This window comes from Aspergillus ibericus (assembly GCF_003184845.1).
Source record: "Aspergillus ibericus CBS 121593 unplaced genomic scaffold BO80scaffold_39, whole genome shotgun sequence".
NCBI lineage: Eukaryota > Fungi > Ascomycota > Eurotiomycetes > Eurotiales > Aspergillaceae > Aspergillus > Aspergillus ibericus.
In genome coordinates, this window is record NW_020292137.1 from 1 (window position 1) to 21336 (window position 21336).

At 56.7% G+C, this 21336-nt stretch overlaps 10 protein-coding genes across 10 annotated transcripts; 4 read left to right on the forward strand and 6 right to left on the reverse strand.

Annotated features, from left to right (window-relative positions):
• BO80DRAFT_427669 (thymidylate synthase) lies at nucleotides 1–828 on the forward strand (the record flags this gene model as incomplete). Its single annotated transcript, XM_025720071.1, has 1 exon — nucleotides 1–828. A coding segment is annotated over one exon (828 nt), but the record flags the coding sequence as incomplete, so codon positions are not given.
• A 196-nt stretch (nucleotides 829–1024) lies between these two features.
• BO80DRAFT_362581 (AN1-type zinc finger protein) lies at nucleotides 1025–1990 on the reverse strand (the record flags this gene model as incomplete). Its single annotated transcript, XM_025716063.1, has 1 exon — nucleotides 1025–1990. The coding sequence occupies one exon, from the start codon at nucleotides 1988–1990 to the stop codon at nucleotides 1025–1027; it is 966 nt and encodes a 321-aa protein (XP_025572316.1).
• A 219-nt stretch (nucleotides 1991–2209) lies between these two features.
• Nucleotides 2210–5659, reverse strand: BO80DRAFT_427670 (histone deacetylase hosB). The gene has a single exon (XM_025720072.1). It carries the CDS (start codon nucleotides 5624–5626, stop codon nucleotides 2285–2287), a length of 3342 nt encoding a protein of 1113 aa, XP_025572317.1. The 5' UTR covers nucleotides 5627–5659; the 3' UTR covers nucleotides 2210–2284.
• A 642-nt stretch (nucleotides 5660–6301) lies between these two features.
• On the reverse strand, nucleotides 6302–6604 carry BO80DRAFT_362575 (uncharacterized protein; the record flags this gene model as incomplete). The annotated part of the gene is made up of 1 exon (XM_025716062.1): nucleotides 6302–6604. One exon carries the CDS (start codon nucleotides 6602–6604, stop codon nucleotides 6302–6304), a length of 303 nt encoding a protein of 100 aa, XP_025572318.1.
• A 752-nt stretch (nucleotides 6605–7356) lies between these two features.
• On the forward strand, nucleotides 7357–8239 carry BO80DRAFT_167292 (uncharacterized protein). Its single transcript, XM_025713917.1, has one exon. It carries the CDS (start codon nucleotides 7488–7490, stop codon nucleotides 8004–8006), a length of 519 nt encoding a protein of 172 aa, XP_025572319.1. The 5' UTR covers nucleotides 7357–7487; the 3' UTR covers nucleotides 8007–8239.
• Nucleotides 8240–8607: 368 nt separating this feature from the next.
• Nucleotides 8608–9432, forward strand: BO80DRAFT_467286 (YggS family pyridoxal phosphate enzyme; the record flags this gene model as incomplete). Its single annotated transcript, XM_025722844.1, has 1 exon — nucleotides 8608–9432. One exon carries the CDS (start codon nucleotides 8608–8610, stop codon nucleotides 9430–9432), a length of 825 nt encoding a protein of 274 aa, XP_025572320.1.
• A 75-nt stretch (nucleotides 9433–9507) lies between these two features.
• On the reverse strand, nucleotides 9508–13186 carry BO80DRAFT_427672 (AP-2 complex subunit alpha). The gene is made up of 5 exons (XM_025720073.1): nucleotides 12897–13186; nucleotides 12270–12829; nucleotides 11874–12208; nucleotides 9900–11818; nucleotides 9508–9843 (listed from the first exon to the last, which is right to left on the reverse strand). The coding sequence occupies exons 2-5, from the start codon at nucleotides 12719–12721 to the stop codon at nucleotides 9736–9738; spliced, it is 2814 nt and encodes a 937-aa protein (XP_025572321.1). The 5' UTR covers nucleotides 12722–12829; nucleotides 12897–13186; the 3' UTR covers nucleotides 9508–9735.
• A 90-nt stretch (nucleotides 13187–13276) lies between these two features.
• On the forward strand, nucleotides 13277–14092 carry BO80DRAFT_167440 (uncharacterized protein). The gene has a single exon (XM_025713918.1). It carries the CDS (start codon nucleotides 13387–13389, stop codon nucleotides 13966–13968), a length of 582 nt encoding a protein of 193 aa, XP_025572322.1. The 5' UTR covers nucleotides 13277–13386; the 3' UTR covers nucleotides 13969–14092.
• BO80DRAFT_427673 (putative copper resistance protein Crd2) lies at nucleotides 13530–14752 on the reverse strand. The gene is made up of 3 exons (XM_025720074.1): nucleotides 14319–14752; nucleotides 14163–14258; nucleotides 13530–14104 (listed from the first exon to the last, which is right to left on the reverse strand). Exons 1-3 carry the CDS (start codon nucleotides 14476–14478, stop codon nucleotides 14025–14027), a joined length of 336 nt encoding a protein of 111 aa, XP_025572323.1. The 5' UTR covers nucleotides 14479–14752; the 3' UTR covers nucleotides 13530–14024.
• Nucleotides 14753–15766: 1014 nt separating this feature from the next.
• BO80DRAFT_167449 (homeobox domain-containing protein) lies at nucleotides 15767–17889 on the reverse strand. The gene is made up of 5 exons (XM_025713919.1): nucleotides 17131–17889; nucleotides 16935–17072; nucleotides 16738–16870; nucleotides 16233–16683; nucleotides 15767–16177 (listed from the first exon to the last, which is right to left on the reverse strand). Exons 1-5 carry the CDS (start codon nucleotides 17724–17726, stop codon nucleotides 15801–15803), a joined length of 1695 nt encoding a protein of 564 aa, XP_025572324.1. The 5' UTR covers nucleotides 17727–17889; the 3' UTR covers nucleotides 15767–15800.
• Nucleotides 17890–21336: the final 3447 nt, after the last annotated feature.

Sequence of the window (21336 nt, forward strand, 5' to 3'; positions counted from 1 at the left end):
TCCCCATCCACCCCCAGCTACACCCCAATCCTCCCCCTCCTCACCACCAAACGAGTCTTCCTGCGCGCCGTCCTCGCCGAACTCCTCTGGTTCATCTCCGGCAGCACCTCCAGCCTACCGCTCTCTACCGCGGGGATCAAAATCTGGGACGGCAACGCCTCCCGCGCCTACCTCGATTCCATCGGCCTGACCGACCGCCCCGAAGGCGATCTCGGCCCCGTCTACGGCTTCCAATGGCGACACTTCGGCGCCGAATACATCGATTCCAGCACGGATTATACCGGGCAGGGTATCGATCAGCTCGCGGAGGTGGTGCGGAAACTCCTCACCAACCCCTTCGATCGCAGGATTATTATGAGTGCGTGGAATCCCGCCGATTTGGGAAAAATGGCCCTCCCGCCGTGTCATATGTTTGCGCAGTTTTATGTGAGGTATCCGGATGCGGATGAGGTGTGGAAGGGTGGGGATCAGGCGAACGGGGAGAAGGGGAAGGGGCATTTGAGTTGTTTGTTGTATCAGAGGAGTGCCGATATGGGGTTGGGGGTGCCGTTTAATATTGCTTCGTATGCCCTGTTGACGCATTTGTTGGCTCATGCGGTCGATTTGGTGCCGGGGGAGTTGGTCCATACGTTGGGGGATGCGCATGTGTATTTGGATCATGTCGAGGCGTTGAGGGAGCAGGTGGAGCGGGAGCCGGTCGAGTTTCCCGAGTTGAGGATTAAGAGGGAGGATCGGGGGAGTGGCGTTGTGGATGGGTGGACGGAGGAGCAGTTTGAGGTCGTGGGGTATAAGCCGCATAAGGCGATTCAGATGAAGATGAGTGTGTGAGATGCTTAGATGGTGATGGTTAGATGGAGTATAGACTAGATGGATTTTATGTTGATCTGATAGTAATGTTACCCCTCGAAAGGAAACAAGACAGAGATGAGTATGATCCAGTAAACAAAGTATGAAACAAATGGGGTATGAGATCTCAACCAACATCACAAAAACCAACCAACACTCCGTGCTTCGCACGTCGCCATCACAGCACCACCCCCGCCCCCCGCAACAACACGACCGTATCCCCCGACACAACCCTCTCCCCAATGACATCCCCAAACTCCAAAAACACGCCCCCCTCCACATGAAACACCCGGAGTCTCTCCTCCTCCCCACCCCCCCGATTATTCACATTCGCCACCTGCAACCGTCTCGCCGCATCATCCAACACCCGTCCCACCTTCCACCGCCCATCATACCAGAACTCCCCGCGCGGCGGATCCGTCGCCGCCCGCGTCGTCGTCTCACTCGTCCCCACCACCGCCAGATATACCCGTTTGTCTACCGGGACGGTGGCGTCTCCTTTCGCGGACCGTTTCATGGCGTTGACGTGTGCGGTGCGGCTCATGCCGCGGCTTGTTCCTCGACTGGTTGATCCTCCTGAGGATGAAGTGGTAGAGGTGGTGGCATTCTTCCCCCACGTCCGCACCTTGGCGAACATACTCTTCAACGTCTCTGTCCCTGCCACTGCCACTGTCCCTCCCGCCCCCGCACCCGCCGGTCTTCCCCCCCTCGGTCGACAATCATGCCCCTCCCTCAACCGATGCCTCAAACAAAAACTCCGCTTACATTCCGGACACGTCACCCCCGGATCCGTCAGCGTATGGATCAACGTCTTGCACGACACCTCCGCGCACTGATCCGTATTATATATCGTTGGTTTTTGGCTCGACGTGGATGTGGAAGTCGTGCTGGGTGACGGCGATGAGGAAGAGCCAGTGTGCTGAGCCCGGGCCCAGTCCCCCGCGCGCGGACATTTATGGGCCGTTTCGGTGCGGTGGTCGAGACAGAAGGTGCCCTTGCAGGAGGAGCAGCGGAAGGGGAGGAAGTCGAGTTGGTGGCAGTAGGGGAGTTGGCAGTGGCGGCCGATGGAGTCGAGGTCCGTGTCGGGGAGTTGGGTGTAGGATTCTTTGGGGGTGTCGGAGCGGGAGATGGAAATGGGGGACATGGTGAAAGGATAGATGTAGGATTGCGGGAGTCCGTGGTGGCGGCGATGGGAATATGTAGAGAATCGGGGAACTTCTGGCAAACGCTGGAAACGCCTGGCAAGCATCAGTCATGCGGAGAAGATGACTCAGCGTGGCGGTGCTTAACTAGTTAGTTATCTGATGCGGAGATTGCTCGGAGATAAAGGACGGGGAGAATTTAGAATTTGGATTCAGATTACGGCTAACTCCAACCAGGGTATATCAAACAACGACACGCCAGATGCCCATCCAGGTCAACAGAATCAGTAGCCACCTCATGCATTACCTCCACGCTCCGCATCATCTTCCCCAGGCGGCATCCCCGGCACCGTCGCAAAAGGAATCCGCCCGCTCGACATCATCACCGGCAATCCGTCCCGCGCCAGAGTCATCCCCGGTGGAGAGAACAACGCCGACTGGGCTTGGCTAGCGGGTCCGTCTCCCGGTGTCAGCGGTGGTGAAATGACCATCCCAGAAGTTACCTCAGGTCCTGCACGGGTCCAGCCGCTGTCAGCGCCCTCGGGTCCCTTCTCCATGGCAGACGGGGGCGACGTTGCCACTGGCGTCAAGCGATTCCTCTCGACCTCTTCCCCTGCTTGAAATGCCCCTGGTGGACTGGCCACAGCCTTATGACCTCCACTCACCCCCGAGTGAGGCCCCGAAGTCGACGTCGGCAGCGCCCGGCCAGCGGGCTTCCGAGGCTCCTTGGATAGTTTCGAACCGGCCTTGGAAACTGCGCGTCTGCGTTCCTCCGCGACCCGTCTCTCGCGTTCTTTCTCTCTGGCGGCATTCTCTTCTGGGGATGGGACCTTCAGTTTGATGTGCAGCTTGCGCACCCCGGCCGCCAAACTGTCCACGTCGGACGGTCCGCTGTCGGCGGGCTGATTCGGCGTCTCGGGTCTGGCGCTCTCCGCGGCCTCCGGAAGGAACGCGGGCGGCACTTGGGGCACGGGTGGGGGATTTTTCGGACTCGTGGAACGCCTGGGGGTGCTGGACCGCGACGTCCCAGTCTTCCGCACCGCGGCACTGGACGCGGGTCGCGGGCCCGTCTCGGCCGGCCCCGGCGACATGACGGCGGACGTCGCACTCGCACTCTTTCGGCGGGCCATGCGTCCTGGCGACTGAGGGGTCGTGGAAATGGACGTGTCCGGTGCCGCATCGATGGTGGTCCGTCGACTGCCCCGAGCTGCTGGGCGTTTGACCGTCTCGGCCGGGGGCGACGCGGGCAGCAGGGGCTTGGGCTTCCGCACGCGGAGCTTCATCCGGCTGTCCGCGGACGCTGTCGAGGTCGTGGCCGCAGCGGGGGTCGTCACCGTGGCCGCCGTCGCATGGTCAGCCGCCGTTTGGCGCTCCCGTCGCAGGCGCGACGCCTCCGCGTTAAGCTCCTCCGGCCGACAGCTCGTCGTCTGCCGATGGGTGGGAATCAGCACCTTGGACAGTTCGTGTGTGGCCGTCGCCCACCCGACCGGTGGCGGCGGCAGCCGTGCCTCAGGCTCCGGGCTCGAGTGCGACCCCGTCGATTTGCGGTCTCGCGGCGGGTTGACCACCTTGGCGGAAAACGACTGTGTCGTGGCAAAGTAGGTGGGCGCTGATTTCTCTCGGGGCTTGACGGGCGCCGCCGGCGGGTAGACCAGGGCCTCCAACTCCTCCAGCACGGCGGGTGCCCACCATTCCCGGTGGTAGCCAGGTTCGGTCACCGACTCTTCCCTCGGTGCACGGTCGGACAGGCCCAGGCGATCTGTCATCTCCGATGCGAGCCGGTCGACTTGCTGGTCATCCCCGTCGTGGATGGTTCCTAGAGCCTCTCCCAGCCCCGACAGGTGGCTGAGAACACCGCTGGTCAACGCACGATTGCTGTAGCCGCCCTCGAGGACACTGATGATCCGCCCGTCGGTCCCCAGCCCGTCCTCGTTCGCCATCCGCACTACATCCGCCGTGAACCGGGCGTAAAAGTCGGTGGGGACGTTGACCTGGTGTCGCTGCATGCCGGCGCCCTCCCACTCGCTCGCGTCAAACCCGGCGGAAATGAAGATCGCAGCGTTGGGGGCGGGGCCATTGGGCGTGCTCGCGAGTCGCTCGGTATGCATGCGGAGAAACGCCCGCGCCTTGTCGATCAGCACGCGGTACTTGGCAGCGTACAGCTCCCAGAACTCTTCCGTCGACTTCCACGGCTCCAGATGGACGTTCCAGATGGACTGGCCGTGTGCCTTGTCGATACACACGCTCGCATTGCGCACCTTCTCCGGCTCGCCCATCTCGCAGGGATAGGAGTTGATGTCGTGCAGACTGAAGTATCCCACCATGGTCTTCCGATGGGCGGCCGCATTCCGCGGCGCCGTCACAGCCTTGTGGTTCTGCTCCCAGGCGATCTCTTGCGAACCGTCTCCGTGATGCAGATCGAAGTCGAGAATCGCGGCGTGGGTCAGGCCATGGGTCATCGCCGCGTAGGAGATGCCCACGTGGACGTTGTTGATCCAGCAGAAGCCCGATGGATGGCCCGCGGAACAATGATGACCGGGCGGGCGGATGCAGACAAACGCACGCTTTGTCGGGCCCGGACCAAGGACCGCATCCACACCATCACTGACCCCTCCTAGGGCGCCTTCCAATGCGTTCAAGGATTCGGAACATAGATAGAGGTCTCCTTCGTGGAAGGCGGGGGCACCGGCAGCGGCACTGTCCTTGCCCGCACTGCGCGGGCGGACCAATTCCTTCCCGTTCAGCGCCAGTCGAGATTCTGCGGCATCGCACATGGTCTTCAGGTCCTCCATCCACTTGGTCCCATGCACATGAGTGACGGCGGGGGCGTTGAGCGGCAGGGTGCGCGTCGTCTTGCGGATCTGGAATGGCGGCACCGGCAGCTGGTGAGGATCCAAGTCGGGATGCGGGGCAAATGGGCCTCCCGCATGTCGACGGGCTAAACGGACATAGGCGGCCGCGATGCCCAGCACGCCGGCTTGGATGCGCTCGGGGCGTTCGACGATGGAGTTGAGCGCCGCGCGGGAGGCTCGGGGGCGCGCGAAGCGATGGCCGTAACACGCATCATGGACGAGCACGAGCGTCTGCGACTGGAGCTCGGCGGACTGGTGCCAGTTCAGTTCCTTTTGAAAATACTCCGACGCAATGGATGCGGCGGTGGGGGCCGGGTGCTCGGTCATGGCCGTTAGGGAGGGCTTTTTGGACGGCATGTTGTGATGGTGGGTGGCGGACGTGTTCGTGGGGGAGGTGCCGAATGTGGAGGAGGAGGAGTGTCGCGACAAGCTGGGCGAGGTGGACGCTCCCCGGTTGGAACGCAGCGACGCGGTGGACGAGCGTTTCTTCAGGCTCGGAGAGGACTTGCGACGCTCGTCAGCCAAGGAGCTGGAGCTGGGGATGCGCCGGGGAGCGGAATGCGCCGGGTTCGCGACCGCACGCGCGGGGGGGTCGGCGGGCGATAGCAGGGAGGTCGATGAGAATCCGGATGGAGAGGGTGGCAGAGGAGTCGCCTGTATCGAGGGATAGCTCAAATGGTGGGACGAAGGCGGCGTGTCGCCGAGGGGAGGCATTGGAGGGTCGGTTGCCGGGGGGTTTGACGCCGCAGTGAATGACGCGGGCTCACGGCGCTTGGAGGGGTCCATGACGGGCCCATTGGGGGGGGGGGTTATTCACGGCGGTGAATCGGCGGTGGGGGGTTGAAGTGACAATCTGACTCGGTTGCAGGTGAGACGTGTGCGTGGAGAGGATCGCGTGGAGATGATGGAAGATGGATTGGTGTCAAGGGAGAGGCAGAGAGCGAGGAGAGGAGAGGAGAGGAGAGGAGAGACGAGCTCGAGGGAGAAAGAAAGAAAGGGAGGAGCGGAAAGCCTAAGCTTTCCCCTCATTCCCGCCCTCCCTTAAACCCGGAATCCGTCAGGGGTCTGGGATCCATCACAATCCCCCCTCCACTTCTGGCACCGTCGTCTCCTCCTCGGCTCCTACTTTCGCCCTTTCCGCCGTGACAGGTGCTTCTACAGGCATTCTTCGGGCCCTGATCAGACAATAGTTGATCGTCTTATTGCCCCCATCCGGGGTCGTCCCTCTCAAGATCCGATCGGATTAGATCGGGGCAGACTAAATACAAAAAGCTCACAAAGCACCGCCCCAAGTCCAACACCGGAAGGGGGTATGAAGTAACGCCGGTCCCGTCCCACCCAAGTAGATAATAAATCCATGCATCCCAGAAACACCGGTGCTGATGATTCACAAATAACCCGCAAGACAATGACAAAGCACAAGACAACGGAAAAAGAGAAACCCATGCACGAAGAGCCCCGCTAAAAGGTCCGCGACCGGAGGCTACAGAAATGGTACCATTTCTTCTTCCGCGGGGCGAGCACACTCTTCTCGCTCTTCTCGCCCAGACTCAGCATCGAGAAGCGCTTGCGCTCCTTCCGCTGCAACTTCCGCTCCGACTTGAAGCCGTGGGTGGCGTGGCCGTGGCAGAAACAGTACATGTGCACCGTCTCGATGGCCATCTCCGGGCAGTAATGGTTGTCATTGCGCGCCGGACACACCTGTTGGCCGGCATCTTCTTCGCACCGGCACCATTCGTAGACCATGAAGTATTGGCGGCACATGTTGAGGGGAGTACCTGGGTGGTGGGCGATGGGTGGTGGTGGGTGGTGGTGTGGTGAAAGAGGGTAAAAAAAAGCAATCACACAGGCCCGGAAGTTAACCTGTCGAATCTCGGTCCACTGAGCAGCAATTCGTGCCCAAAGGTAACCGAGTCGGTGTGGGTTTTGCGGACTTGCACAGACTCCGCGGGCTTCCGGTGAGGATGCACCTGAACCCAGGGGACGCAGAGGGAAGAGAGGGGGCCAGCGGCGGGTTTCTTTTCTTTCTTTTTGATTTTGGCGGAGATCACTGCTCTCAAAGCAGAATGCAAAGGTCGGCCGTTGATCGTAAATGAAGGTTCGCAGATGTGATCGGTTGTGAGGGCGGTTTATAGATGGATGGAGATCCCCCGATGGTTCCGCGGGTCTGGATCGGCCGGTTCAGACGAGGAACCGAGAAAGATGATCGGATATGACGCACTTCCAGCGCTGGCAGGCGACAGACACAGTCTCCAGGACGGTCGGTCGGTTTGGTCGGTCTGGCTGTCAAGAGTAAGAGTTGGATTTAATCTCCCGGGTTCATCAATGCGAGTCCAGAGGCCAGCGTCTAGCAAGGAGGGGGAGGGGAAAGGAGAGAGACACTGAGAGGAGCGAGCCCAAGTAAATTTAGACCCGCGAGTCGGTCAGCGGAGCAGCGCCGAGTCAGGGATGACAAAAGGAGGGCATCAATGAATGAATGGACTGCAGTCAAAAGGACTTTTGGGTTAAAGAAAAAACACTAAAAGAAAAAAAAAAAATGCAACGAGCGACAATGCAGCCTGCAACTGGTAAAAGAGTGTTTGACGTCAGCCCCAAGCGCTGGGGTGGAGTTCGGCGGTAAAGAGAGAGTGAAGATGGATGGAGGGAAATGGTTGGAGATGCACAACCCTGGTTCATCATGACGAGGAGCTGCAGCGCCCCGGTACTTCTAGTTCTACTTCGACTACGGCTACTGGCCCGGCTACGGCGGAGGAAGATCGGAGGGGGCACGTCGCATCCATCATCGATCGAAGCCCAACCCGGTTGGCTGCATGGCCTGTTTTACCTGGCGCTTCTTTGGCCGTTCCGTGGCTGCTTCACGGCTCAATGCCACGCTGCCCGGCCAGTGGTCCGTAAAAATATCACAAACCGACAGCCAGACTCTTCGAAAGTCCAACCCACTGAATGGCTACCCATGAAAGAAAGAACAGAAACAAACCCCTCCCAGGGGGTGCCAGGAGTCGGCGGTTCATCAGGGGCAATCAAAGGAACGGACCGGCAAGGCCAGGCATCGATATTTCGCCCATGTCGGACCTCAGCCAGTGGTGCTAGAGCGGCGACTATTGCGACGACGTGCTCCTCATCAGCCGAGATGATCAACTACTGGCTGCGGAAGACTAAGAAGTAATAGTCCCTGGCCCAAATGGAGCCGAAATGGAGCCTCATGGAAATTGGCAGTGGGTTTGGGGCGAAGGTGTGACAGCGCCGGGCGGCCCTGCAAACCCAAACGGGCGTCTAGTGCGCTCTATGGGCATGGCAGTGGCAGCGAAGGGGTGGCTCACTGGCTGGGTTGGGTTGCTTTGTGATGACATCAAAGGATAGAGTAGTTAACTAACTAACAATGGCTCAATGCTACACAGGATCGACTGTGTACGGAGTACGGAGTATACGAGGACTACCAAAGTATGTATGTAATCGGCCTGCAGAATGACGACAAGACCAACGCACCTTCCCCGGCGCGAACCATCTGCGTGCTTCCTTCCGGTTTAGTCTCCACTTAGTCAGCCACGTGCTGTTTCCACGGAACGTCCGGAGCCGATCTCCCGGCCATCACGTGTCCACCCACCGTGTACTACTAACTACTATAGTAATAGTCCGCACTAATTGGTGCAGCTCAACCCGCCTATCTCGAGGATTCTCTCCACGATCTACACCCCATCTACGCAATCAATTCCTTCCTCGCCAATTCCCATTCCCCATTCCCCATTCCTCCTCCTTCCAAAACCACCATGTCGAGCCCAATCCGCCCCTCCAGTCCCGCCCGCACCTCCGTCCTTCTCTCTAACCTGGCCTCCGTGACCGCCCGCGTCAACGCCGCCGCCGCCAAACGCACCGCCGACCCCTCCCCCTCCTCCCCCCCACGCCTCATCGCCGTCTCCAAACTCAAACCCGCCGCCGACATCCTCTCCCTCCACCAACCCCCCACTGCCCACCATCACTTCGGTGAGAACTACCTCCAAGAGCTGACCGAGAAATCTCGTCTCCTGCCCCCCACCATCAAATGGCACTTCATCGGCGGTCTGCAATCCAACAAATGCGTCACCCTTGCCCGGGATGTTCGCGGCCTCTGGGCCGTCGAGAGTGTCGATTCCCAGAAGAAGGCCTCCTTGCTGGATAAGGGCTGGGGCGAGCGGTCTGACGAGGTCCGCGCCACCAACCATGAGGAGCGCCTGCGGGTCTTCGTCCAGGTGAATACCTCGGGCGAGGAGAATAAGTCGGGCGTGGAGCCCGGTAGCGATGCCGTCGCGTTGTGTCGCTTCATTCGGGACCAGTGTCCCCGGTTGCGCTTGCAGGGGCTCATGACCATTGGGGCTATTGCGCGGTCCAAGGCCACCGCCCCCGACAAGGAGAATGAGGATTTCGTCTGTCTGAGGGAGACGAGGGATCGCGTCGTGGCCGAGTTGGGCCTCGTCGGAGAGGACGCGCGCTTGGAATTGAGCATGGGCATGAGTGAGGACTTTGAGGGGGCCATTGCCCTCGGCAGTGATGAGGTGCGTGTCGGAACTACCATCTTTGGGGACCGCCCGCCCAAGGATCAGGCCAGGGTCATCTGAGCGGGTGGGGTCCGGCCGAGATCCCCGGGCTTGGTGTTACGATTCACGACATGTACGCTACACAGAGGAAGAAGAAAGGAAAACGGAAAAGCAACCCAAGCCCACCGGGGCAGCCCCGACGCCGGGCCTCCCGTCTGATGTTGCACTGCCTGTACATTAAGAAAAAGAACAGCTTCCCGCATGTCCCAGGTATATACGTGGTTGATATCAATAATAAATACACCCCCGCCGACACGCCGGTCGCGGAGTAAGAAGAAGGCAAGACGCATACGGACGGCCAACGGGGATACAGGCAACGACCCATCAGCGTCCCGTATCCCACCGTTCTCCCTGCGACAGTTTCTGCTCCATCTGTTTCGCCAGCGCCCCCGGCACCGATTCCTGCGTGGCTCGGATCGTGATTCGGAACATCTAGAATCATGTCGCGTCAGCCCTAGATCAAGAAGGCTCTGGGAAAGGATGCTTACCGATCGCTCATAGTTGGGCTCCAGCCGCAAGAGACAGCCCGTCTTACCCCCAGCAAACTGATACACCGCGCATCCCACAATGTTCTTCGGGTTCGGGTCCACATTGTCCAGGATCTTCCACCCAAATCCCTCCACCACTCGCCGCGTGAACGGCTCGCCGATTTCCTTGTGTCGCGCGGTGACGCCGAACGTATTTTGCGTCTCCAGTGGGCCGCCGCCGATCTGCCGCCATCGCTTGAAGAAATCTTCCGCCGACAGCGCCGACGGCTCCATGTACCGGTGCATGAGGATGGGAAGCCGCAACGTATACGCCTGCAGCGCTCCCGCCAGATACGAGATGCGGATCGTCGGCGCCTCGGTGAACGGCCCCTGCGCTTCGATCAAAAACGTCTGCTGCGTCTGCCCAACTGCAGGCACTGACGGCTCGGGGAGACTCTTCGAGTCAATCTTAAGGTTCGGTGCGGCCGGGTTATCCAGCGTCGTCGTGAGGGACCCGATTGAGTAGGACGACTTGTTAGAGATGTAAACCTTGACCACCCCCATGTGCGCACGGTACTCCGAACGCAGTCCAACTTGGATTTGCGCATCCTCAAACAGCACTCCTTCGTCGCCAAAGTACAGTCGGTTGTACCCGATGTCCCAATCCGGGGTGAGATGGGCCGCGCTGGCCATGTTCGGTGGAGGAGCTGCGGGGGCGCTCAGATCCAGTCCTGCTAGGTCACCCGATGCGCCCGGCGTTGTGGGCGTGCCATTCGTCCCGGTCTTGTTGCCATTCACAATGGCGGTGAAGCTGCGCTTGAGCCCGGTGTTCTGCGCCATGAGCATCTCCTGTTGATCGGCGTTCGCATCCTTGCCGCCCACCACCCACGTCTTCTTTTCCGTCGTGCCGGCTGTCTTCTGGTGCAGCCGAGACAATAGGATCGACGCTCTTTCCGAGAACGGCGGCATCTCATCACACACCGTTCGAAGGAGATCGTCGCTGGGAAGCGTCGCCAGCGACAGGTATTCAAAAGCACGCTGCTGTAATTCGGAGTCGGGGGAATGGCTATACAAACGGAATATATGCAGGAGTTGGGGTTTAATTTCGGGAAAGAGGTTGACGAATTTCACAAACGACGATAGGATCATTGCTCGCGTAGTGTCGGTGCTGGTGATCATCTTCCCCTGCAGGGCCAGGAACTGCTCGATGGGGCTTGAGCCTTGGTTGTCGGCGATCAGATGCCCAAACTCGCCCAGAACATAGCAACCAATCTTCACCAGGCTCTCGTGGCAATCGGTCTTCATATACCCAAGAAGATTGTGTGCTGCGTAAGCCTGCAGTTCTTCGTTGTTGGTCACAATCTGGATCACCCGCTGCCACACTTCGTCGTTGACATGATCTCCTGCCAGCGAGAGGAGCTTGAGCGTCATATCGATATACCACTGGGCATCGGTGGCGTATTTTTCCGTAAGGATAGCCACTTTCAGCACCATCTCCTCTCGGATCGCATAATCGGCCGTCTGAAGGTAGCGGAGCAGCTCGTTCACGATCGGACCAGCGTTTGTCGTGTCACACATACTGTACACCAGATCCAACCCTTTACGCCGAACACTAATATCGCGGTCTCGAAGGGACCCGAGAATGATATTCTGGTGCTTTTTGATGGGATCAAGGGTTTCGGCTCGGGCCGCGAAATGCGTCATCGCTTCCAAACCCAGGTACCGGACATTCGTTTCCCGCGATTGGATGTACTTCCCTAGACGAGTCGATATCTGCAGCATCAAGCTGTGCTCGGTATCTAGGTGGATGAGGAGATTGATCGCCTCGAAGAGTACTGCATTCTGGGCGTTGTTCTGCTGGACATTCTTAGGTGTATCCATAGCCAAGTGCATAATCTGCTGCAGAGACTCGCGGATAATCTCGCGGACATGGCTATCCTCTACATCGGATCTGTTAGTCATGCGCCTACAACCGAGGATGGCCGAAAAGCCTACCTGAGGGGGGGTAGTACTGCAGCAACCGCAGTAATTTGACTTGAATCCAAGGACAGGGCACACGGTAGTAGAGGTAGTCCGGCGCGATGTCGTTATCAACCACAATCCTTTTCAAACGATGTGCGGCCTTCACATAGCACCCTCGGTACTCCTCGGGCTTGTCTTGGGCCAATGCCATAATAAGTGATGTGACCGATAGCGTGACACCCATATCGGGGTCGTCCATCAGAGAAATTATGCGTTCTGCCCAGGCATTCTGTACAATGTCCGGGAATTTGCGATATAGTCGGAGGAGTGTCAAAGCAGCCTTCTTCTTAACGAAAGCCTTGGAGGTCCTATAGAACTGTGAGCCACAATCTCAAATGTCGGCAAGACGAAGGGCCACCGAGTACTCACGGGGAGATCAGCAGCCGATGAACATCCGTAGAGAGCGCCTCGCCCATCTCTCTCCCGCCGACATTAGCAACCGCGTGCAATGCCAAACAATTATTCAGCTCGTTGTGATCTAACAGATCCTTTCGTATGCTGTTGACGACCAGATGGAGAAGCTCATGTTGCTCGTGCAGGAAGAGGGTCACGCCCAGGTATCCGATTTGTTTCTCGGAGTATTTGGTGGAGGAAATCAGGTTGACGGCCTCCAAGTGCCCGAAATCGACATCGTAACCTTGAATATACACGTAGAGCAGCTTGCAGACGTATTTCTTCTTCTGGTAGCCGTTCAGGTTGCCACCCTTGAATTTCTGTCGAATGTTGGCCAGTTCCTTGTTCACCCGCTTCTCTTCGAGCTCGCGCGCTCTTGCGTTTCGCAAGTCGGCGATGAACTGGACTAAGCCTCGCATGGACGACATGTTGATCGATATAGCGTATGGTGTTGGGGTAATTGGGAATACCACTATTCGGGGAATGTGTAAGTGCCGCTCAGAAAGTCAGATCGAAAGCTGTCAGATGCGTCGTTCCTGAACCGCTCGGACTTGTGTAAGCGCAGACACCACACTAGTCGGATTCAAGGAGTGTATGTCATACAACCATGTCCAGTCCCTCCTTCCGGGTAGTTTGTTGCCAGTTCGGTTCTAGTCGCTATGGTGCATGGAGCATGGCGCAAGGGCGAAGGCGAAAGAGGGTATGGTGTGCCGCAATCGGGAGGGAGGGGGATCGGAGAACGCGCGACAGGGGGGAAGGACTGTTCGATTCGCAGATGGAGGGAGGGGGCGGGCCAGGTAGCTGAGGAGCCCAGAAGACAGCAAGCAGCCCGACTGATAGCTCCAAGATGGAAGCCGAGCTCTGTGGCCGGGGAAGAGAAGACCGATGGGGAGATCCAAGTCGTGATGATCGGGAAAGGAGGGAGCGAGACGAGACCCTTTTGGCCCAGGAGGGAAGCCGCTCCAGCCACTTCCGCGGGCGATCCGGCGGAGATCGGGAACAACTTTGATGCGGTGTGGCGGTGCGGCTGCGGTTTGCGGTCTGCAAGTCGGCAAAGTTTGGTGGTACAGTGTACTCCTTACTCCTTAGTAGGATGTCACCACATCCGGCGTACGAACTTGGGGTCTCGCAAATCACAGGAACTGACCAGGGCTACTACGGAAGAGGCGTTTACCCTTCCACCCCCAGCACACACGAGCTGCTGTCTTCGTGCTCCCGGAAGGGAGGCCCTTGTTCATGCAAACCTTATCGGATTCATGGCTGCATTCAGGTGGGGACCGCTGCAGCAAAGACTCCGACTCGATCTATTTATGTTCTCAAGATGTGCAGGGAGTTAGCTCCCCTTGCTACATATATAGTACTAGGACAATGTCAGTCAGAGACCCCGCATCGAGCAGGGGCCATGCTGAACCAAGGAATCACCCTACAAATGCGCCTCCTCGTCCCCACCCTAGATCTGCAGCTCCAGATACCTAGCATGAAGCATAATTCTAACAATATGACATTTGAAGTATCATCACTGATTTTCCATAACCTCCCGCTCCCCTATGAAAACAACCTGAGCAATGCAAGACAACCCGATGTCAAATATCCCACACCCCATGAAGCAAATCAACCCCTCGACCTCCCGAAACTCCGTAATGAACACCGATTCCCCAGGTATACATGCCATTAAAAGCCTTTTAAGTAGAAAACGACCATTGCCCTCCGGGCGAAGATGAAGAGCGGTGTTTAAGCACGGGTGGTGAAATCAGTCTCGAGCTGTCCCACGGCCTCGTCAACCGCGCGGGCCTTCTCGCAGGTGCAAGAAGCTAATGGAGGATATCAGTTCATATCCATTTCAGAAAAACGGCTCGCAATTCAACTTACAGGAGGAGCGCTTTCCGCAAGGGCAAGTTTCTCCCGTCACAGGGTGGTTCTCACTGGCGGCCCGTTCGCAGGTACATTCTCCGGCAGGGCGAGCTCCTGGCGCTTGTGTTAGTCATTGTTCCATGAAAGCAGTAGAGCAGAGGCAGGAAGACATACTGCAAGAGCATCGAGCCCCCGCAACGGTGTTCTCAGTGGAGGCCTTGTTGCAAGTGCAGTGGAGGGCGTTTTCCTTGCCGCAGGAGCACTTGGCCTGGGCTGCGCAGACACAGCTTCCGTCGCCGGAAGTCTTGCAGCAGGTAGAGGACGGGTGAACCATATTGACGGGATTGATGCTTTTGCTAATCGAAAGGACAGACAAGGGCCGTGGTGATGGTCAAAGTACTTGGATGGTAAACCTGGAGAGGAACCAGATATGACGTAATCAAAGGGACAAGGCGGAGTGCGTTCGGGTGCTGCCGAAAACGAAGGGTTCTGAATGCTTTTTGGCGGCAAAGACGATGGATGGATAGATTGAGGGAATTGAACGAGGCAATGATCGCAATGATTGATTGTGGACAATGCAAGAAGAATTGCTCGATGGTGACGGGCTGCGGTAGGTATTTATACTCGGTGTTGTAGAGTCACGCCCGGCGGCGGATCTGCAGCAATTAGCAATGGAGGCCCTGTGATTGGCCGACGCCAGGGCCATCAAGCCTGAACGCTGACCATCCCCGTGATCGAGCTTGGTTTGGGCGTCTCCTGATTCGACGCAGCCTCGAGGTGGATATGCAGGGTCAGGCAATACAGACGCCTTGGGTTTGTAATCCTTGACCTTTGAACGGTGGGAGGTCGGTTGCTTACAATCAAGGCCTCCTGAATCGCGAGCCTTGTCATTGGACTGCTGGGTACGAGGTGACCGTCACCCGGGACTTCTTCTCTACTCTACAACAGAGTACTGGATATCCTATGATATCTACTATGTATACTGCGTCCTCCGTAGATCCGGGGACAAGCCACGGCCTGCTGGATCGACGCGGGGAACGGCACCCGAGCCCTAGTTGGCCAGAACATGCTGCGCTTACTAAGACCATGGAATAAAGACAGTTGGACAGCCGGGACCACTAGCTGTGGTGCTCAGCAGGTTGTGAGACTTGGTAAGATTATCGACTAGAATTTAATGTCCTTATACACGGATATAGAATGACGAGAGCCTCCCTAGTCCAAAAAGAAACAGCACAAGCTATGTGGGCTGAAAGACAGTAACAGAAAGGGAAAAGGAACAGGCGGCCTGCCTAGAAGATGGCAGGGGTGGGGAGAGAAACGAAATGAAACCAATCAAAACAGACGCCTGTGAATGTACCGCCGCCCAAAAAGCTGATTTTGAAAGATGCACGCAATTTTCTCCTTCTCAATGATGATGATAGATGCAAAGCAGAATGAAGTGGGAGTGGACCGCAAAGAAGAGAGAAGAAACATTAGGAAGTAGTATGTTAACCTCCGCCGAGTCAGAATGCCCGTATGTCGAATATAAGCCAGGAGCGGAAATGAATGTATGTATCCGCAACCGATTAAGGGAAGATAGAGTTCCGTGAGAATTATAAGATGCAGTGCAGTCGAAGAGGGGAAAGAAGGCTTCCATATTCCAGAGCAACCTCCATATTATAGGTAATTCGCATATTCAAATGTCTGACTGCCGTACTTCGCCCGGAGTGGGTCTAGTAATTGGGGAGGGTGATTCATCCGATCCTCGGCAGATGTGACGACAGACCCCTGAGAAACGCTGTTGGTATCGGAAGGAAAAGAGGCGGGAAGGCTCATGCTGGAGGCATTGGGTTGAGAGTACGGCATGGCGTGGTTCATGCTATACGGGTGGTCATATGAGTAGTGACGATAGTCTGGGGCATCCGAAACCGGTACGGATTGCAGGGCAGGGATCTGCCGGCCATGTTGCTGTATGTGAGAGTTGATTTCCATGCCACCATATCCCTTGGGAGCTGGCATTGCTAGCGAAGAATGGTAGTTAGGTATTTGCTGGTCTGTTGCCGACAGTGTCAGTGGGAACTTTTGATACCCCTGGGGCAAAGGACATACTGTGACTGTCTACATTGTATTGAATGGACTGGTCCGATGGACCCGTTGGTGATACAGAGCCTTCCAAAGCACGCTGGTGATCGTATCCAACGACCATACCGTTGGGTGGTCGACCCAATGCGTAGTCAACCGGACGGCGAGCATACGTCATGCTGGGATGGCCTAATGGCTCCACTCCAGGTCTTGTGAATCGTCCCGGGAAATGGAGTCCACTATTGTAAGAGGATTCGGAGAAGCTGCTGGACCTTGGAAACGGGAAAGCACTGCGGTTGTTTCTGTGTAGCTCTGACAGAGCCGGTCCTCCCCTACCCGGGATGGCACCAGGATGGGCATAGCTTTCGAAATGCCTGTCTGCGGCCGCTGAGAAGCCATTTGTCGTCGAAGCCGAGCTTAGTGGTGATATAACGTAGTCATCGTCGTTCAGTCGAGGTAGGCCATCGGTGAGTAGCATCTTCAAAGAATTAGAGGCAACATAACGGGTCAGATGGGGTTGGGGTAACGCAACTGGTGCCTCTGCCGGCGTTTTATGGTCGAAAGGAGTGCGTAGGACCTGAGTGGTATCGAAGTCATCGGGTAACGCTCTGGATTTCAGAATACGCTCTCGGTCGTTGCTGGTAAGCCGCTTGAGTTTGGCTCGTCTGAAACACATGCGTTAGTCGTCATCCAGGAGTAATTTCCCTCAATAGGGACAGCTGTCAGTACCTGTTTTGGAACCAAACTTGCACTTGCCGCGGCGTCAAACCGGGAATTTCTTTCGATAGTCGCTCTCGATGGGCGGCGTCTGGGTGAGCCTGACGAGTGAACTCACTCATCAGAAATCGAGTTTGATTATGAGTCAGTCTACCACAGACCGTTAGCTTAGTAGGTAATCTTTTGTAGGGGCCAATCAATAGCTTACCGAAAGCGCTTCATCTTCTTCTTTTCACTCTTGGAATCGGAGGACTGTTTCCTGTCACCACCTACAGACGATCCAGCTCCATCATCAGATGAGGCCATCTCTGCATCACCAATATCTTTCTCCTTTTCTTGCTGGTCCATGACCTCTCCTTCCTTGGGCTCGGGAGTCATCTCTTTTGTGGTTTGAGGACTGGCTGTTGCTTGAGGTCTCGGAAGGTGGATATCACTTTGATTGAACTTTTCCAACTTCACGCGTGATAGGTCACCCTCTGCCTGCGTGTGTCGGTTCTCGGGAGGGTGGAAAGGCGTAGGCGCCGCAGAGCGCTGTGCTGGACTCGACGTCCCAGCCAAAGCCACGGCTGTGAAGGCATTCTCAGCCTTCAGCACAGGCGGCTGCATATCGGCGGCGGGCGTCTTTGCTGACTCGCCTTCTTTCTCCCACGATCCGGGCAGCCTAGATGAAAGGGCCCTTGACCTTGACGAGGCTTGCTCACTGTTCCAGGAAGCTGTCGACCAATGGTTGGTTAGGGCGGGTAAATGTGAAGTAGAGGGTGGCGACAACGAGGACAACCAGACACACGGTCCGCTGATTGACATGGTAGACGCAAGTGCTGTGGCACCGTAAAAAGATCACAACACTGGCACTTGTAGCGCAGGTATATTCTGGAAGCTTGGGAAGTTCCGGGCACTGTTGTATGAATCGGGATATGGATAGAAGCTGCGACCAGGATCGCAGCCAAGGGAGAACTGGGTGGGTCTGCACGAGCAGTCGGGGCGCCTGCTGAAGAAGCGCAGGATCTCCGAGCCGTGGGCCGTGAGATGAAGGACGGAGTGAAGTAGAGAAGAAGAATCCGTTGATCGGTCCTCAGCGGAAAGCTAGGGAGTACGGGGTAAGGGGACAGAGAACAGATGGACAGGCAGCGTTAGCTGTGTTGATAGTAGTCCCGGTGGTGGGTGAACCGCAGCAGATGAACCACACTGTCTTCCTCCTTTAGGTTGTTCCCCTTGGCTGGCTCCCGAAACGATAAAGGAGAATCTCGGCCACCGCTAGGGCCAACGACGAACGGCAAGAAATGAAGGTCGATCCCTTTGCTGGGTCCTGAGATACGGCCGGGGCGGGGGGGGGGGGGGGGGGGGGGGTGAGGTTACCGGAAGGTGGGTAAAAGGTTATAGAGCAGATTAAACCGTGCTTAGCCCAAGCTGGAAACAAAAGCACGATCACGGCAGTGGAAATAACGCAGGGCGTTAGACTAGACGAGAGGCCTTGGTCACGACCAACCACTGATCCACTTTCAAGTTGGCCACCAAAAAAACGAGAACCACCACAACCACCGTCGTTGTCCGGTCAAGGATGCAGCGGAAGGGCACACGACGGATGGGTTCGTCGGTGGGCGAGGGAGTGCTGGAGGTCTGAAGGAACGAATCGCCTGCAGTCTTGGATACAGGGAGTGATTGCCAACGATAGGCAGATGTCTGATGCTAACGCGGAGGAGCAAACTCAAAAGGGAAAAAAAAAAAAAAGACAAAAGAAAAAAGAATGGGGGAAATAAGATAGAGGAGCGAGTGTCAAAAACCAGGAAATTAGACTGAACGGGCCACAGCTTGAATGTTCGGTACACGGAGATCTCACACCATACTACAAGTGTCAGCTCGACTTAAGGCCCCGGGGACGTGTACATCAGAGCCAAACCAGAGACGTGAGAACAATGGAGGTGGGAAGGAGAGGAACCGGGATCGGGGATGTTTCCAGTGTTGGATCAGTTCCCAGTCCAGTGCCCTACTAGTAGTAGATCGTAGGAGTACTAGTAGCGTACCCTCTGGGCTAGACAACAAACAGCAGCAGCAGTGGTACTACTGATGGGGGTTGTCATCAGACAGACTGGCCAACGAAGGTGCTTATGATCACCACGCCTCCAAGGGCCAGTGGTCCGTAGCTTGAAGGCTGGAGAGGGGAACTATGAGGTTTGCTTTACAATTAGAGGTTTGAACCACGGGTACACAGCCTTCGATCTGATATGGAGGACGGGAGGGGGGAAATAAAATCAAATAATAAATAGAGAATAGAAATCGAAAATAAATAAAATCGACATAAAAAGGAAGGAGTAAAAAAAAAAAAAGAAAACCACCAGGGGAAATAAAATTAAGGTAACAGACGGGAAGAGATCGAGGATGGCATGTGCAGTGGGTATAGAAAAGGCAGCACAACTGTGCACTACAGTCAAGGTGGCGAACGGAAAATCCACGGAGTCCAGACAGATTCAGACGAACCTGTGCAACAGCCCTGTAAACGAAGGCTAGGGACTAGGGACTCGAGAGGGTGTGGCCCATGGTCGAAGTGATTCTTCAGTCTAGGTAACGGGGTAAATCTCTCATGCATGGAGTGGACGAAACAATCGTCGACCGTTTCCAGTAATCTCCATCCGGCACACTCTATTGCTTGTAAAATTTCCGACGTGGAACCGGCAACCCCGTCCATTGCATCGCATCGTGTGGGTCATTCGAAGTCTGGGACGCTGAGATTACCCTAGCCCGAAACCCACAAGCCAGCGTGCTTGTCAGCCAACCGCCGTCCGGAGGGTGAATAGTTACTGAAAAAGACCCTGGTCGCCGGGCTGGAGCCCGTCCTGACTCATCCGAGACAGCCGTCCCTGCTACAGAGTACAGAGGCGGCGGCAGTAGGCACACCATGTGGGAGACCTAGTCTACCGACAGCACTAGTCGGGCGTTGGCTCCATAATCCGCCGGACACCGGTCAGGAATCGAGGCAGAGGGATTAAGTTCGGAGCCACTTAGCGAACTACCCGCCACCGGCCAGGGAAGACGTTCAGGTGATTCGTTGACTTGGAGAGGCATGAGAGTCCGAGCTGCTGGATGAGCCTTGGGGAGCCAAGAGAGATAAACAGGGGTCAGGATTTGATTGAGGGGGAGGTTTTAAAGAACATAATTAAATGTAATAACAACCCAGAAGCGACCCCCCTCGACAGGGGGCAGTCGATACCTCGATGGACGATGGTTAGTAGGGTAGGACTGGGCCGAAGCGGTTGTAGTGGAGGCCAACAGCCATGGATTAACCGGTCATCTCATCTTGGAACCGATTGAGTGATACTGGAGCGTCTGGCTGTCATCCCAGGTACCAGTATGGATAAAAACTGGGTACATGAGGACTAGTAGTAGGCCTGTACCGACTACCAACTACCAAGCAGTGCTACACAGGAAGTGCATTTCCGTCGGTCCCACTGAGCCAGGCGGACGGGCAGGACGGAATACCGACGTCGTACGTACGTAGAAGTGGTACGTGGAGTTGTCGAGAGGAGACCTCTATCTCATACTAGAAGTAGGTCGTCCAAGGACCGGCAGATGGGTCAAGCCAGACTCGACCCCCTTAACCCAAGAAAGCCTAGGGGAGGGGGGAGGGGGGTGTTGGATAGGCAGGGTTTGCGGAGAAAAAGAAGAATTGCCTCCGAGGCTTCGAACCTCTCGCGGCCGAAGCAGAAACGGTACGGCGTACCGCAGTCGGCGTGCTGGTTAGCGTCAGTGGATGATGGACTAGAGGCTAGCGTGGCTGTTAGGATCCTGAGGAACGAGGCTGGAATGCGCCGGAACACGGGCCAGGGCCACCCAGCGGACCTTGCACCAGGCGAGCTGAACGGGCTCTGAACCGAGCGTGACGCTAAAGCGGCGCAGTCAACGGTTGTCGAGCGTGGCGGATTTCATGTGCTCTCCACCGGGCAAAAGAGGGGTGGGAATTGTGGGAAGGAGACGGATGGATTGGAAGAGTGGGAGGCTATCCTGCTCCACTTTCGACGCTTGCATGAAACAATCCGGGTGATATTCGGCAGGGAAAAGAGATGAGGATTGAGGATACATTTGGACTCCCGTCGATAGCTGAGGAGTTAGCCGAAACAGGCATTCCAATGGAGGATGGAGGATTCGGGAGCTCTGGGTATCCCCGGCGGAGAGGAGAGGGGAGGATGAAGTTGAAGGCTGTCGGGCTGCAGGGAACTGAAATGAGATGGATGGCCGGGCCAGCAAATTGAGGGGCAATCGGCAAATCAGAAGGCGGCATGGAGAGGGGGTAACAATACTCCGTACGGAGTACATCGTACCTAGTGGTACCTAACCATACCTATCTACTAATAGGGGAGGAAAGTACCCAAGCAAGTACTGTGGGAACTGGAAACGGAAACATAAAGTAACAACTACTACA

Excerpts from the sequence above, each read along its gene's own strand:
- BO80DRAFT_167440 (XM_025713918.1), top strand. The coding sequence starts at position 13,387 with ATGTCACCACATCCGGCGTACGAACTTGGGGTCTCGCAAATCACAGGA.
- BO80DRAFT_167449 (XM_025713919.1), bottom strand. The coding sequence starts at position 17,726 with ATGTCAATCAGCGGACCGTGTGTCTGGTTGTCCTCGTTGTCGCCACCC. Across the intron at positions 16,871-16,934 it reads CAAGTTTGGTTCCAAAACAG|ACGAGCCAAACTCAAGCGGC; the intron begins GTACTGACAGCT and ends CATGTGTTTCAG. Across the intron at positions 16,178-16,232 it reads ATACAATGTAGACAGTCACA|ACCAGCAAATACCTAACTAC; the intron begins GTATGTCCTTTG and ends TGTCGGCAACAG.
- BO80DRAFT_427672 (XM_025720073.1), bottom strand. The coding sequence starts at position 12,721 with ATGTCGTCCATGCGAGGCTTAGTCCAGTTCATCGCCGACTTGCGAAAC. Across the intron at positions 11,819-11,873 it reads GCAGTACTACCCCCCCTCAG|AGGATAGCCATGTCCGCGAG; the intron begins GTAGGCTTTTCG and ends GATCCGATGTAG. Across the intron at positions 9,844-9,899 it reads AGCCCAACTATGAGCGATCG|ATGTTCCGAATCACGATCCG; the intron begins GTAAGCATCCTT and ends ACATGATTCTAG.
- BO80DRAFT_167292 (XM_025713917.1), top strand. The coding sequence starts at position 7,488 with ATGGTTGGAGATGCACAACCCTGGTTCATCATGACGAGGAGCTGCAGC.
- BO80DRAFT_427673 (XM_025720074.1), bottom strand. The coding sequence starts at position 14,478 with ATGGTTCACCCGTCCTCTACCTGCTGCAAGACTTCCGGCGACGGAAGC. Across the intron at positions 14,259-14,318 it reads GGGGGCTCGATGCTCTTGCA|GAGCTCGCCCTGCCGGAGAA; the intron begins GTATGTCTTCCT and ends CACAAGCGCCAG. Across the intron at positions 14,105-14,162 it reads TTGCGGAAAGCGCTCCTCCT|CTTCTTGCACCTGCGAGAAG; the intron begins GTAAGTTGAATT and ends ATCCTCCATTAG.
- BO80DRAFT_427670 (XM_025720072.1), bottom strand. The coding sequence starts at position 5,626 with ATGGACCCCTCCAAGCGCCGTGAGCCCGCGTCATTCACTGCGGCGTCA.